This window comes from Symphalangus syndactylus, chromosome 22 (assembly GCF_028878055.3).
Source record: "Symphalangus syndactylus isolate Jambi chromosome 22, NHGRI_mSymSyn1-v2.1_pri, whole genome shotgun sequence".
Taxonomy (NCBI): domain Eukaryota; kingdom Metazoa; phylum Chordata; class Mammalia; order Primates; family Hylobatidae; genus Symphalangus; species Symphalangus syndactylus.
Genome location: NC_072444.2, coordinates 59907335 through 59922462, shown reverse-complemented (window position 1 = coordinate 59922462; position 15128 = coordinate 59907335). Strand labels below are relative to the sequence as shown.

Below are 15128 nucleotides of genomic sequence, written 5' to 3'. Positions count from 1 at the left end.
TCAAAATGTGCCTACAAACTAAATCTCCCAAAACATAAAAGTAGTTCTAAAAGAGACAAATATCCAAATCAACACTCATAATATAATACCATAAAATGTAAAGAACATCTCAAGAACTAAGAATGTCTAAGCTGAAAAAGAAAGATGAAGCTATCAGTTTTCAAATATTTAGAGGATTATGGCAGAAGAGGATTAAACTTAAGAACCTAAACCAGCTCTTAAGTTCAATTCTCTCAAATCAATTTTGAGAGATGTTTCTTAACAGAAAAGTAAGTTTTAGCTTTGTCAGATGATGAGATAAACTGATTAAAAACTTATTTTTAAACTACTGCTAATAAATAGTCAAGATCTAAGTTGGGTTCCACAGATCAATGTAGTCCCTAGCTTCAAAAGAGATGTGACATAAAATATCTGAAGATCATATTCATTAATGACTTTTTAAAAATTTTTTAAAATTATACTTTAAGTTCTGTGATACATGTGCAGAACGTGTAGGTTTGTTACATAGGTATACACGTGCCATGGTGGTTTGCTGCACCCATCAACCCGTCATCTACATTAGGTATTTCTCCCAATGCTATCCCTCCCCTAGCCCCCGAACCCCCGACAGCCCCTGGTGTGTGATGTTCCCCTCCTTGTGTCCATGTGCTCTCACTGTTCAACTCCCACTTATGAGTGAGAACATGCGGTGTTTGGTTTTCTTTTCCTGTGTTAGTTTGCTGAGAATGATGGTTTCCAGCTTCATCCATGTCCCTATAAAGGACATGAACTCATCATTTTTTATGGCTGCATAGTATTCCATGGTGTATATGTGCCACATTTTCTTAATCCAGTCTATCGTTGTTGGACATTTGGGTTGGTTACAAGTCTTTGCTATTGTGAATAGTGCCACAATAAACATACGTGTGCATGTGTCTTTATAGCAGCATGATTTATAGTCCTTTGGGTATATACCCAGTAATGGGATGGCTGGGACGAATGGTATTTCTAGTTCTAGATCCCTGAGGAATCACCACACTGACTTCCACAATGGTTGAACCAGTTTACAGTCCCACCAACAATGTAAATGATTTCTTAAGAAGAAGGACTAAGGCCTGGCACGGTGGCTGAAGCCTGTTATCTTGGCATTTTGGGAGGCTGGGCAGGCGGATTGCTTGAGCCTAGGAGTTTAAGACCAGCCTGAGCAACAGGCTGGTCTCTACAAAAAATACAAAGATTAGCTGTGTGTGGTGATGCACACCTACAGTCCCAAATATTCAGGAGACCGAGGTGGGAGGATTCAGTGACCCCAGGAGATCGAGGCTGCAGTGAGCTGTAATCATGCCCTACACTGCAGCCTGGGTGATAGAATGAGACCCTGTCTCAAAATAGAAGAAGAAGAAGAAGAAAGAAGAAAGAAGAAAGAAGAAAGAAGAAAGAAGAAAGAAGAAAGAAGAAAGAAGAAAGAAGAAGAAGAAGAAGAAGAAGAGGAAGAAGAGGAAGAAGAGGAAGAAGAGGAAGAGGAAGAAGAGGAAGAGGAAGAAGAAGAAGAGGAAGAAGAAGAGGAAGAAGAAGAAGAGGAAGAAGAAGAAGAGGAAGAAGAAGAAGAAGAAGAAGAAGAAAAAGAAGAAATAAAGTATTGATATTTCCACGTGACCAGAAACTTGATCTAAAAATTTTAAATATAATTGAAGACTTCTGGTGAGAGCAAAGGAAAACTAATGGAGAAGATACTAATACATACTTGCCTTTTTCAAAAATTTCCCAAACTATATGTGGAATTAAGCAGTACCTACAGCACTTCAGAGCCCAGCGGTTTTTGAAAAGAAAATTACACATATACATGGAATTCTCTAAAATCGAAGCATCTGTAATTTTTCTAATGGAGATAATCACAACACACTGCTAACAGTTGTCATTTTGAGGAGACAGGCAGAGAGGTAAAAGGAAGCTTTTACTCTAATTTCCTAACCTCGTAAATGCATTACTTTTTTTTTTAATATCAAAGGGATTTATCTAGTTAGTAATAATGCTACCAGTACACTATTTAGGTCCTCAACACTAAAAACATATTTTTATGATTAAATTCTAATCCTAAATACCTTTCTAACAAATGTTATCTATTTAAAAAGAAATTTCAGCAATTTTTTCTTATAATTTTTTTTCTTTTGAAAATTCTCAAACCTTCAGAAAGATTGGAAAACTAGTATATTGAACACCCATATGACTTTCACGGAGTTCATAATTATTAACACTTTGCCACACATACATATATATATATTATGCATATGATATTTTTTTGGCTGAACCTTCTGAAAAAGGTAGGCATCATAACAAATCACCCTTAAATACTTTAGCATGTAATTCCTAAGAACAAGGACATTATTCTATACAACTATAGAATTATCAAATTCTATACAATTATCAAACTCAATAAATTTAACATTGATACTATTTTCTAATATACAGTCCATATTAAAATCATCCCAATTGTCCCAATAATGTCCTTACTGGCTATTTTGTTTTGAAAAAGGATCCAGTCAAAAATCATGTGTTGCATTTAGCTGTCAGGTTCCATTTTCTCCTTATATCTAAATTGCTTCCAGCCTTTATTTTGCCTATCATGATACTGACCAGTTACTGTTGCAAAACACAGCTCACTTTGGAAATATGTGATTGCTTCCTCATGTTTTTATTTATAGTATGTTAAACATTTTGGCAGGAATGCCACATATGTATATATATCATAATTAATATATTTATTTATAATCAATATACTTCATTATAATATACATATAATCAATATCCTAATCAATATACTTATATATTTAAGTGCTAAAGCTGCCACTATCTCACTTAAGTGGCAAAATGTGACTAATAGCCATCACACGACACATGATGTCGGTTTATTAATCAACTGTGAGACAGTGAGATAGTGTCATGTTTAGCACTTAACATACTCCAAATTTAAATCAGCATCCTAATAACCTAAGAGTAATATTTCTCTAAGTAGATGATCCCCTCCACTACTTGGTTATCTAGCTTTCTCTATTTTCTAGAGGTATTCACAAACAACTCCTCAACTTAAGCCCTAATCAGCCCCATTCCCCCAACCCCCATAAAGCAGCACAGGCAAGTCCTCCATAGCTACAGACAGTGTTGTTATGGAATATAAGAATATATTTAGCAAGTCCCATTTAGCCCTGCTGCTCTCAGGCCTAGGATATAAGCCAGATTAACCTTGAAAATTAAATCAAATAAAGATTTGGGTGAAAAAATGCAATTCAGAACCCAAAGGGTTTAGACCTTAAGGAGCTCATAGTCAAATGTTTCAAATGCTCAAACAAGCAGTTACCCGAGCCCCATTAAGCTTGGGAGACTGACAATATTACCAATAGAGGACAAGGAGTAGAAGAGATAACACAGTCAATGAATGCTAACAGACTGAACAAACAGACAAATCAGTCGTTGCTTTAGCATTAGTACACTAAAAATACAATTGGATATTTTGTTTCTTAGAAATTACAAAGTAATTTATGCAGTCACTTATAGCCTTCTTCTAAGCAATTACATTATCAATATTATAGAGAAATGTTTCTATATGCTGAATACAATGATCAAATCTCTACTTTTATCTGGATGTCAGGTAAGACTGACAATATCAATCCCAACTCACAATCTTTGATTTGAAGATATCCAGCAGACCTGATAAGTGAGTGTACTGATTTGGCACTTTTCTAAGATGAACCATTTCGAAGTCAGTTCGTACACCAGGACCTTGACATTCTCCTACATACATTCTTCGCCATTTGTGGTGAATTTGCACAAAGAGTGGCACCTGACTGCAGGACATGATTAAATAGGAATAGAATACAAGCTCATTAAACATTAAACCTGAACCTCAAATTTTTTCCAAATTATTTTAATCTCAAGAATTTGAAAGCACTAAACTGGAAACACAACAAAAACGCAGGTTTGTGTTTATAACAAAGACATTCTTAGTTCCTTTTTCTCCTTATGCTACTAAACTGAAGAAACTATCATCTAGAAGTACTTTGATTAGTCTGAAAATTGTTTTATAACAGCTAAATAAAAGTCAGAAAACATCAGAATGAAAACTGCCTTGAATAAAAGTGATTATTTCATATTAGTCTTTCCAAAGTAACAATAAAACCGATTTACAGGTATTAAACAATATATATTAAGCCAATACTGTGGTGAAATATTTTCATATCATTTAAAGATAAAGTAGGGCTCCTAAGCACAAGAAGGTTGTGATGTGCCTTACAGAGAAAATATGTGTTAACCCACGTATTTTCCCAGAAGCATCGTTCATGCACAAGTTACACTGCTTTTGGCTACAAGTTCAATGTTAATGACTCAACAGTGTATATTAAATAAGCTATCTTTAAACAGAAACACACATAAAAGAAGGTTATGTATTAACTGGTTGACAAAAAATGTGACCAGAGGCTCGAAGGAACCCAAGTCTGTATTTCTCCTAGGAGAAACAGGTGAGGAATTGATTATTCAGTGTTTGTGGCAACTTTATAGCACATAACTACCTTAAATAACAAGAAAGGATTGTACAAATACATCCCCAAGTTAATAATCCTACATTAGTAAATATTCTAGCAAAATTATTCACTTAGGATATACCATGGAGTACATCCACTAAAATAAATTAATTCTTCCCCAGTAGATTTAGAGTATCATAGTCTATTCGATATACAAATGAAATACAACTCAAAATAGCAGAATAGTGATTAAACAAAATTCATTTTCTTAAATACTTCCATTTAAGAATAGGGCCTAAAGGTACTGAAAATTAACTTTTAAAAAAGTTATTCCAAATATACATTGAATTGTTTCAGGAAGATTACCTTTAGAAATGGCCTCCATTTAGGTTTTATTAGTTTTGTCCTTATATACCAAATTCCAGTATAAAAACATGCAGATATATTGTTAAAAGAAAAATTTTCAACTAATTAAACTTAATGGAGTTTATTTAAGGCTGGGCACAGTCGCTTACACCTATAATCCTAGCACTCTGGAAGGCCCAGGCAGGTGGATCATCTGAGGTCAGGAGTTCAAGACCAGCCTGGCCAACATAGTGAAACCCCATCTCTACTGAAAATTTAAAAAATAAAAATAAAAATAAAAATTAGCCAAGGGTGGTGCACACCTGTACTCCCAGATACTCGGGAGGCTGAGGCAGGAGAGTCGCTTGAACTCAGGAGGTGGAGGCTGCAGTGAGCCCAGACTGTGCCACTGCACTCCAGCCTGTGCCACTGCACTCCAGCCTGGGCAACAGAGCAAGACTACATCTCAAAAAAAAAAAAAAAATTTATTTGAGCAAAAATGAGTGGAGAATCACATAGTCTTCAGAACTAGTGGAGGTTCAGACAGATCAGCTCTGTAAGGTGGGCAGGCAGCATTTATAGACAGAAAATGGAAGTAAGGTACAGAAACAGCTTGATTGGTTACAGCTCCGAGTTTGCTTTATTTGTGCATGCTCTGATCAGTTGCCCTGTGATTGACTGAACCTCAGCTGCTGTGATTGGCTGGGACTGAGTTAATTGTCCCAAAAGTATACTCCTAAATTAAGCTTTCAGTTTGTACACGGAGTAAGTTAGGTAGCAGTTCTTTATATAGGGAGCAGGTACAGAGGTAACCTCAAGCCAAATTTAGTTTAACAATATATATGCACTAAGTTCCTAATTACAATAAAAAAGCTAACATTTAATAACTGTTTGCCTTTGTAAATTATTGTTAAAAACAGTTTTTTTGTCTAGGTTTTAAAAAATGTCCACTCACCAGCCAGTGTTTCCCAAAGCAATAGAAACAGAACTCAGAAGAAGGTTGCACTTAGATTCGCTGAGAACAGCGTCACTGTGTGCAGCAGGGGCAATCACCACGAACTCACGTAGCCCATACCTTAAAAAAAGAATTAACTGCATTAAACAGGGGAAACCTCAGAACACAAAAATCCATTACTTGAAAAACACAAAAAAATTTCCCTACAGAAAATTTAACAAGTCAGGTTTAAACTAAAAGTGTTTCTTTTAATGGTAACTGAACCTACAAGACTTCAATTTTAAGAAGCACTTCCATCATCCACCTACTAGTTCCCCTCTATTCTTTACAAATTAGAAACAATTTGCTGAAATCTAAATTTGATTTGGCTAAAATAGGCTCAGATATATTTGCGTGCCCATCTGTGTGTGTGTGTGTGTGTGACTTTGACCGTTGTAAATACTTTTTCCGCTTTGCCTACTTTAGGTTGTATACCCATGTGTTTACTAAGAAGTTGATCACATGGATGTATTCATAAGACCACTGTAATATTGATGTTATTGTTGCCGCTTGAGAAAAAGGGTCAACAGCTGATTCCTTAAAACAACTGTCACAGAATGGCTGGGCTGAGAATGCTGCCAAGAGCCCTGCAGCTGGTGGGAGAAGTGTCCGGTAGGAGAGGTGTGTGGTGGGAGAGGTGTCTGATGCCTCGGCCTGGTGCTTCACACCTCTCACTCAAGAGTTTCTTCTGGTTTCACACTTTTTAACCTCTCTGTGCTTTAGCAGCCGTGACCTTGCCTTCATTGCTTCATCCAGTGCGGGCCTGAGTTACTGAAGACACCAAAGTGTTTCTCTTTCAGCTTGAAAACCAAGCAGGTTTACACATGGGTTTCAGTGTATTTGCCTTTGAACCCTTAACTAAACTTTAGCCTTTTGGCTGGTGTAGAATGTCTTTAGCTGGGGTGACCTGGGATGGTGTTGGGGTTTACCGTCTCCAGCTTCGGCCTTTCCAGAAACCCTTGTGGAGGGCAGTATCGGCTGCAGGTTTCATCATCATATTGCAGTTTGAGGTCACCACTATTTGGGGGACAAGCTTGTGTCCTGCTGAGGGGCAGGGTTTTCAGCAGAGGGTCAGTGGTGGGGCTGAGCCATCGTGGAAGTGGCCCCAGGGGTCGTATGGCCATGCGTATGGCCATGCTCTAACACACTCCATGTGGCCTGCTCAGAGCTCGATGCCTCCTTTAGGCAAGGTTTACAGTCTATTTTCTAAAGTTTTAAGTATTTTAAGAGGTATTGACACTAATGAATATAATAATTCAGTAATTTAAATGTTTATTTTTAATGGAAGGATTTTTATTAAAAAGAAGCTAATTGACATGGAAATGTCAGTGAAATTTCTTACCTACAAGGAAAGTGAACATTTTGTATTTAAGTAAACTATAATGTGCACATTTTAAGAATAAAGAAATCTGATATTTGAAAGAAAAAAAAAGAATTTGCTGAAATCACAAGGACCATTAAACAATAGTTTTGCCTTTAAAGTTAAGTTTACAAGATAAAAGAAGCAAGTATCGAAACTTTGCTTTAATGAACTGATACCACTAAGTCTGCAGATGAAGAAAGTTTGACAGATTCCCCAAACTGCAGGAAAATTATCAGCAATGATGTATATGTCCTTTCTAAATGTGAGAACACAGTTTACTAAGTATCCTAATTAAGGAATTCTTATGTTCTTTTACTCAATAACACATTAAAAAGGGGTTAAAAATTATCATAAAACAGCTTAATCTTGCTATGACATCTACATTAATTAAACTTCTCATTCAGTTGCCATATCCTTTAAAGTCACAAATTTGCTGCCAAACTTTTATGAAAATATACAGTCAAACTGATCATCTTGTCTACTGAAAATTCCTCTCCTATTCACTCTTTAATGTATTTATATTTAATATTTTTTGAATAAAGAAAATAACTTAGAGATATTACTCATTTGTCTAATTTATTATCTCTGGTATATAAAGAATTATTAATGCTTATTTTTATAAACATCCTCCTCAAGAAATCCCCCAAACAGGAGTAATGATTTAAGTTTAATTCATAATGTTTATTATTTAGATGACAAAAACTTATTTCATTTCCTCACCCCACCTCCACCCTCCTAGCCCTGAAATCAAAATCAGTTATGTAGAGGCAGCATAAAATAATGAAAACCTAGAGCTTTAAAAATTAAGCTCTAAAAATCTTTGAAAAATACAGTTTTCTTTTTTTCAAATGTCCCTAGAAGAAAGAAAACAAAACAAAACAAGTGAACATCCCCGTTCCATCCTCTGTACTTGTATAAAATCACTGTCAACAGTTTCTTGGTTATTCTTCCAGAAATGTTCCACTTATTTGCATAACCACCCTACCCTCAAATACAATTATACTATTTGTATACACTTTGTAAAGCTTCTTTTCAAAAGGACAATCCCCTATTGATCAGTACTTTATTTCCAGTTTTATGCTGCTGCAACAATACTGCACCTGTTTTTCTACATATATATCTCTATAATAAATTTCTAGCGGTTGCTGGATAAAAGAACATTTGCATTTTAACACTGATAGCTGTTGCCAACCTTCTTACTGTACACACACACAATGCCACTGTATACAAGCCATGAATAACAAGCCAAATTGCCATTTATCTGCAATCTACCTTCTATCCTCTAAGCCTTTCTTTCCTCTATCTATTGATAAAATGTCTCCCCCTCATCCATTCTACTGCCATTACTAAACACACAAATCCTGACAAATTCTTTAAAGATTTAACTTGCCAGGTGTGGTGGCTCACACTTGTAATGCAAGTATCTTGGGAGGCCAATGCAGGAGGATCACTTGAGCTTAGGAGTTCAAGACCAGCCTAGGCAACATAGCAAGACCCACTCTCTACAAAAAATTGTAAAAATTAGCTGGGCATGGTGGAGAGCACCTGTAGTCCCAGCAGCCTGGGAGGCTGAGGTGGGAGAACTGCTTGAGGCCAGGAGGTCAAGGCTGTAGTGAACCATCATCACACCACTGCACTCCAGCCTGGGAAGCAGAGCGAAACCTCATCTCAAAAAAAAAAAAAAAAAAAAGATTTACCTCAAATATCACCCCATCACTCTTGATAAATGTACTCTCTTCTTTATGATCTTTAAAATGTCAGCCGGGCGCGGTGGCTCACGCTTGTAATCCCAGCACTTTGGGAGGCCGAGGCAGGCAGATCACGAGGTCAGGAGATCAAGACCACGGTGAAACCTTGTCTCTACTAAAAATACAAAAAATTAGCCGGGCGTGGTGGCGGGCGCCTGTAGTCCCAGCTACTCGGAAAGGCTGAGGCAGGAGAATGGCGTGAACCCAGGAGGCGGAGCTTGCAGTGAGCCGAGATTGCGCCACTGCACTCCAGCCTGGGCGACAGAGCGAGACTCCGTCTCAAAATAAATAAATAAATTAATTAATTAAATTAAATTAAATGTCAATATAAGTCACTACTTTTTCCCCAATAGGTCTACTTGAATCCTGAGACTATGTCTTCATCAAAAGTAAACATTAAGTGGGAGCTTTAAAAAAAAATAAGCAAAAATCAACAACAACAACAACAAAAAACAACCAACCAGATTTTAAAATGGGCAAAGGACTTGGATGGATGTCACTCAAAAGAAAATATACAAAGGCCGGGAGCAGTGGCTCACACCTGTAATCCCAGCACTTTGGGAGGCCGAGGCAGGCAGATCACGAGGTCAGGAGATCAAGACCATCCTGGCTAACATGGTGAAATCCCGTCTCTACTGAAAATACAAAAAAATTAGCCGGGCGTGGTGGTGGGCCCCTGTAGTCCCAGCTACTCCGGAGGCTGAGGCAGGAGAATGGCATGAACCCAGGAGGTGGAACTTGCAGTGAGCCGAGATCACGCCACTGCACTCCAGCCTGGTGACAGAGCAAGGCCCTGTCTCTTGATAAAAAATTTAAAAAAAAAAAAAAAACATTTTGGAGAGCAAAAGGGAAGAATATATCAGTATTTAAAATGGACAAATCTCAAACGAATTACATATTTCTTTATATCTCTGCTACAAAACCATTCATACAAATGCAAAAAGGTGTATGTACAGTGATTTTCACTATAATATTTCAATTTAATTGTAAAAATCTAGAAACAACCTAAATATTCTTCAATAGAGGTGTGGCAAAATAATTATGGTTACCACCACCAATACCACCACACACACACAATAAAGAGATATTCTATATTCATGGATAGGAAGATAATATTATCAAGATATTAGTTCTTTCCAACTTCATCTACAGATTCAATGCAATCTCAACCAAAATCTCAGCAAGTTATGATATCCACAAACTGATTTTAAAATTTACAAGCAGAAGCAAAAAAAGACTCAAAGTAGCCAATAAAATACTGAAGAAGAAGAAAGTTGGAGAACTAACACTATCAAACTTCAAGCACTACTATAAAGCTACAGAAATCAATACAGTGTGGTAATGGCAAAAGAACAAATAGAGATCAATGGAACAGAATAGAGAGCCTAGAAATAGACCCAGATAAATATGGTCAACTAATGTCTGAAAAGGAACAGAGGCAATACAATGGAGATAGCCTTTTCAACAAATGGTGTTAGAACAACTGGACATCCACATACAAAAAAATTAATCTAGACAGGCTTTACATTCTCCACAAAAACTAACTTAAAATGGATTACAGACCTGAATATAAAATGCAAAGTTATAAAACTCCTAGAACACAGAATAAAATCTAGATAACTTTGAGTTTGTTGATAACCTTTTAGATGCAACACTAAAGGCACAATCCAGAAAAGAACAAGCTGATATGCTAGACTTCATTAAAATTAAAAATTTTTGCTCTGCAAAAGACACCGTCAAGAGAATGAAAGAGAAAACCATAGTCTGGGAGAAAATATTTGCAAAAGACATTTCAGATAGAGGACTGTTATCTAGAATCTACAGAGAACTCTTAAAACTCAAAAATAAGAACATAATCCAAGTTAAAAAAAAAAAAAAAGGCCCAAAGACTTCAACCAGACACCTCACCCAAGAAGACATAAAGATAGCAAACAAGCGTATGAAAAGATGTTCCATATCACATGTAATCAGGGAAGTGAAATTAAAACAACAGTGAGAGACCACTACATACCTACTAGGGTGAGTTTCATTAATAAATCATTATATTTCCTACAATTTCTAGCCCAGTAACTTAAATTTATTAGGAGATCAAATGTATCAACACAAATTAAAATGTCACGATTGCACTTCTTAATGAAAGAACTGTTTCATCTGAATAATAGATTGCATATGTATACAAAATACCATATTTAAATATAAATGTGTTTTAGCATCCCATCCACCAAATGAGAAAGGTAGGACAATCAACCATTCATTTTTAAGATGCATTTTTCTTTCCTGCACCAATAAAGATCAAAAGTAACAACAACAAAAAGTTAACCAATATTTGATATATTTGTTGTTACTCTCAAATAGGCAAATCATAAAACCATACCACTTACTTTGTGGTTTTTTTTTTTTTTTTTTGAGATGGAGTTTCACTCTTGTTGCCCAGGCTGGAGTGCAATGGCACGATGTTGGCTCACTGCAACCTCTGCCTCCCGGGTTCAAGTAATTCTCCTGTCTCAGCCTCCCCAGTAGCTGGGAATACAGGCATGTGCCACCACACCCGGCTAATTTTTTTGTATTTTTAGTAGAGACAGGGTTTCACCATGTTAGCCAGGATGGTTTCGATCTCCTGACCACGTGATCTGCCCACCTCGGCCTCCCAAAGTGCTGGGATTACAGGCGTGAGCCACTGCGCCCAGCCATACCACTTACTTTGAATTCTACAACTCTCACATATATTACCTTAGAAAGACATCGATTAAGGACCTCTTTAAAAAAAAAGGTATAAAAAAGTTAAATACCTACCACTTACAAAAATACCTGGGTAATTGGAGGTGTTCAAACAACAATTCACTTTTTGAATCTATTTTTAGTAATTTTTTAGATATTATAATACACATCTTTAATTTATAATCTATTCAGGTTATTCTAGTAAAATCTACCAATTTTATACAGTGTAACTCCATTCCTTCCCCCTCTTCCTTTGTGCAATATTGTCATATATATTACATATTACATATATGTTATAAACCCAACAATACAGTGCTGTCATTATTGCTTAAGCAATCTTATGCTTTTTTTTAAATTATGAGAATAAATTTATTGTATTTACTAGAGTATTTCCAATGCTCTTCATTCCTTTCTATGGATTCAAGTTACCCTCTGTCTTTTAGTATTACTTGTAAGGCAAGGATGAATTCTGTCAATCTTTGTTTACATGAGAATGTCATTATTTCATCTTTATTTTTGAAATATAGTTTCACTGGATATAGAATTCTTGGTCAACAGTGGTTTTTTTTTTTTTCTCCCTTTCAGAACTTTGTGTCATTGCACTGCCCTCTGGCCTCCACTGTTTCTGATGAGAAGTCAGCCAAGGGTATTGTTCCCTTGTACATGAGAAGTCATTTTTCTCTTGCTGCCTATAAGATTTTCTTTCCATCTAAGGGATTCAGCAGGTTGCCCATACTATGTCTAGGGGTGGTTCTCTTTTGTGTTTATCCTACTTAAGATTCACTAAGACTTCCGGTTCTGAGTGTTTTTAATCAAATTTGGAAAATTCTCAGCCATTATTTCTTCAAATTTGTTTTTCTACCACTTTTTCTCTTCACCTGGGAGTCCCATTACATGCATGCTTTGGAACACTTGACACTGACCCACAGATCTCAGAAGTTCTGTTCTTTTTTCTCCAAACTTTTTTCTCTGTTCTTTGGACTGGACAATTTCTGTTAATCTTTCAAATCCCCCAACTCTTTCTTCTATCATCTCAGATCTGCTTTTGAGCCCATGTGAAGAAAGTTCATTTCAATTATACTTTTCAACTCTGGAGTTTCCATTTGTTTTTGTTTGTTTTGAGATGGAGTTTTGCTCTGTTGCGCAGGCTGGAGTGCCGTGGCAGTATCTTAGCTTACTGCAGCCTCCGCCTCCTGGGTTCAAGTGATTCTCCTATCTCAGCCTCCTGAGTAGCTGAGACTATGGGCACATACCACCACACCCAACTAATTTTATTTATTTATTTATTTATTTTGTACTTTTAGTAGAGACAGGGTTTCACCATGTTGCCCAGGCTGGTCTTGAACTCCTGACCTCAAGTGATCTGCCCACCTCAGCCTCCCAAAGTGGTGGGATTACAGGCATAAGCCACCATGCCTGGCCGCCATTTGGTTCTTTATTATGGTTTCTATTTTTTGAGATTCCTATGTAACTCATTGTTAGTATTTAATTATTTGAAGACCCTTTCCTTCAATTCTCTCAACATACTTGTAATAAATGTTTTGATGTTATTGCTAAATCTAATATCTAGACCCACTAAGAGTCCATTTCTACTATTTTTCCCCTTGTATGTGTCACATTTTTCTGTTTCATTGTACATCTAGTAATTTGTGTTTGAAAACCCTATATTTTGATAATACATTGTAGCAAGACCAGATTCTGTTTAACTTTTCTGAGGGTTGTTAGCTTTTTCAATTTGTTTGTATTTCGTAACTTGCCTGGACTTACACTGAGGAAACTGTCTCCTTAACAGTGTGCAGCCTCTGATATCTCTATTCCATTGCTTTATTCTTATTTTCAATGTTTTAGCCTGGCTCCCTAGTGGCTACCTCTTGTCTGTATAGTTTGCAGGTAAACCAATAATTTGAGCACAGATCATGCCCAAACACCTGAGCCTATAAGGTTTTCCTTTCACTTTCTGCTAAATGATCTGCGTGTAGGTTAGGGAATGCATTCAAAATTGCAACCAGCACTCCAGTTTGAGCTCTGCTGGGTCTCTCCTGCATATATGTAGTTTTCCTGTCATCTAGGGATGTGCAGAGAGGGTATCTGTCTTTCTATGGCTCTAATACAAGATCTCCTTGTTAAATTTCTGACTAATCCATCACTTGCCTCGATTTGGGACTGCAACCTTGGTCTAACAAAGGTACAGGTTTTATCCACCTGTTCCCAACCAAATCTGTTCCTTTTGGTTGGCAAAGGCAAAAGTTTTGGTACCTTCCCTCCCCCGCAACAAAGAATTAATTAAACCTGCTCATCTGGCAAAAGAGGTGGTATTTTCATGGCCAGCCTAGACTAGAAAGCTCAGTTATCACCAACACAGATTAGAGAGAAGAGGGAAGGTGACAGAAACAGCTACAGGAAGAGGGGCCAGAAATGGTTGTTTTTTGACAGTTCTGTCCAGTTTAATGCCTTTTAAAAAAATTCCCCTTTAGCAAAGAGGAATCACTAACCACTTCACACTGCCATTACAAGAAGTCCTCTTAACATTCACTTTTGGAAGAATGAAAACATTTTACAGGTCCTTAGGGCTATTCTAAAATGCTGGTTTCTCAAAACTGTCAGGTTCTTTTACATGTAACTCTATTACCAGCAAAAAAATATATTAAAGTCACAAAAATGAGGCTGGGCGGGGTGGCTTATGCCTGTAATCCTAGCACTTTGGGAGGCCATGGTGAGCAGATTGCCTGAGCTCAGGAGTTCGAGACCAGCCTGGGCAACACATTGAAACCCCATCTCTACTAAAATACTAAAAATTAGCCAGGCATGGTGGCGTATGCCTGTAGTCCCATCTACTCGGGAGGCTGAAGCAGGAGAACTGCTTGAACCCGGGAGGCAGAGGTTGCAGTGAGCCAAGATTTCCCCACTGCACTCCAGCCTGGCAATACGGCGAGACTCCATCTCAAAAAAAATAAAAAAAATAAAAAATCACGAAAATGAATATTTCTTTTTTTTTTTTTTTTTTTTTTTGAGATGGAGTCTCACACTGTCGCCCAGGCTGGTGTGCAGTGGCGCGATCTTGACTTGCTGCAACCTCTGCCTCCCGGGTTCAGGCGATTCTCTTGCCTCAACCTCCCAAGTAGCCGGGACTACAGGCATGTGCCACCACGCCCGGCTAATTTTTGTATTTTTAATAGAGACGAGGTTTCACTATGTTGGCCAGGCTGGTCTCGAACTCCTGACCTCGTGATCTGCCCACCTTGGCGTCCCATAGTGCTGGGATTACAGGCATGAGCCACCACGCCCAGCCAAAAATGAATATTTCTTAAAAGCCATAATAATTATTCAACTACACAGTTTTCACAAGATTATTTGTGGACTGTTTCTTTGTGGTGACCAATAAAGCATGACTAAAGCTAAACGCCCAAAGACAACGCTCAACAAAGGCAGAGCCATGGGGACAAAATGTGTCCTCCCTTAAACCT

At 37.3% G+C, this 15128-nt stretch overlaps 1 protein-coding gene across 3 annotated transcripts in view; it reads right to left on the bottom strand.

Moving 5' to 3' along the window:
• Positions 1-15128, bottom strand: part of RAB3GAP1 (RAB3 GTPase activating protein catalytic subunit 1) — a 119133-nt gene that overhangs the window by 51093 nt on the left and 52912 nt on the right. For all 3 annotated transcript variants that reach the window (XM_055262017.2, XM_055262018.2, XM_063630998.1), the window contains exons 6-7: positions 5797-5916; positions 3656-3821 (exon numbers count right to left, since the gene is read on the bottom strand). In XM_055262017.2, coding sequence (XP_055117992.1) covers positions 3656-3821; positions 5797-5916 — 286 coding nt within the window. The remainder of the gene's footprint in view (positions 1-3655; positions 3822-5796; positions 5917-15128) is intronic.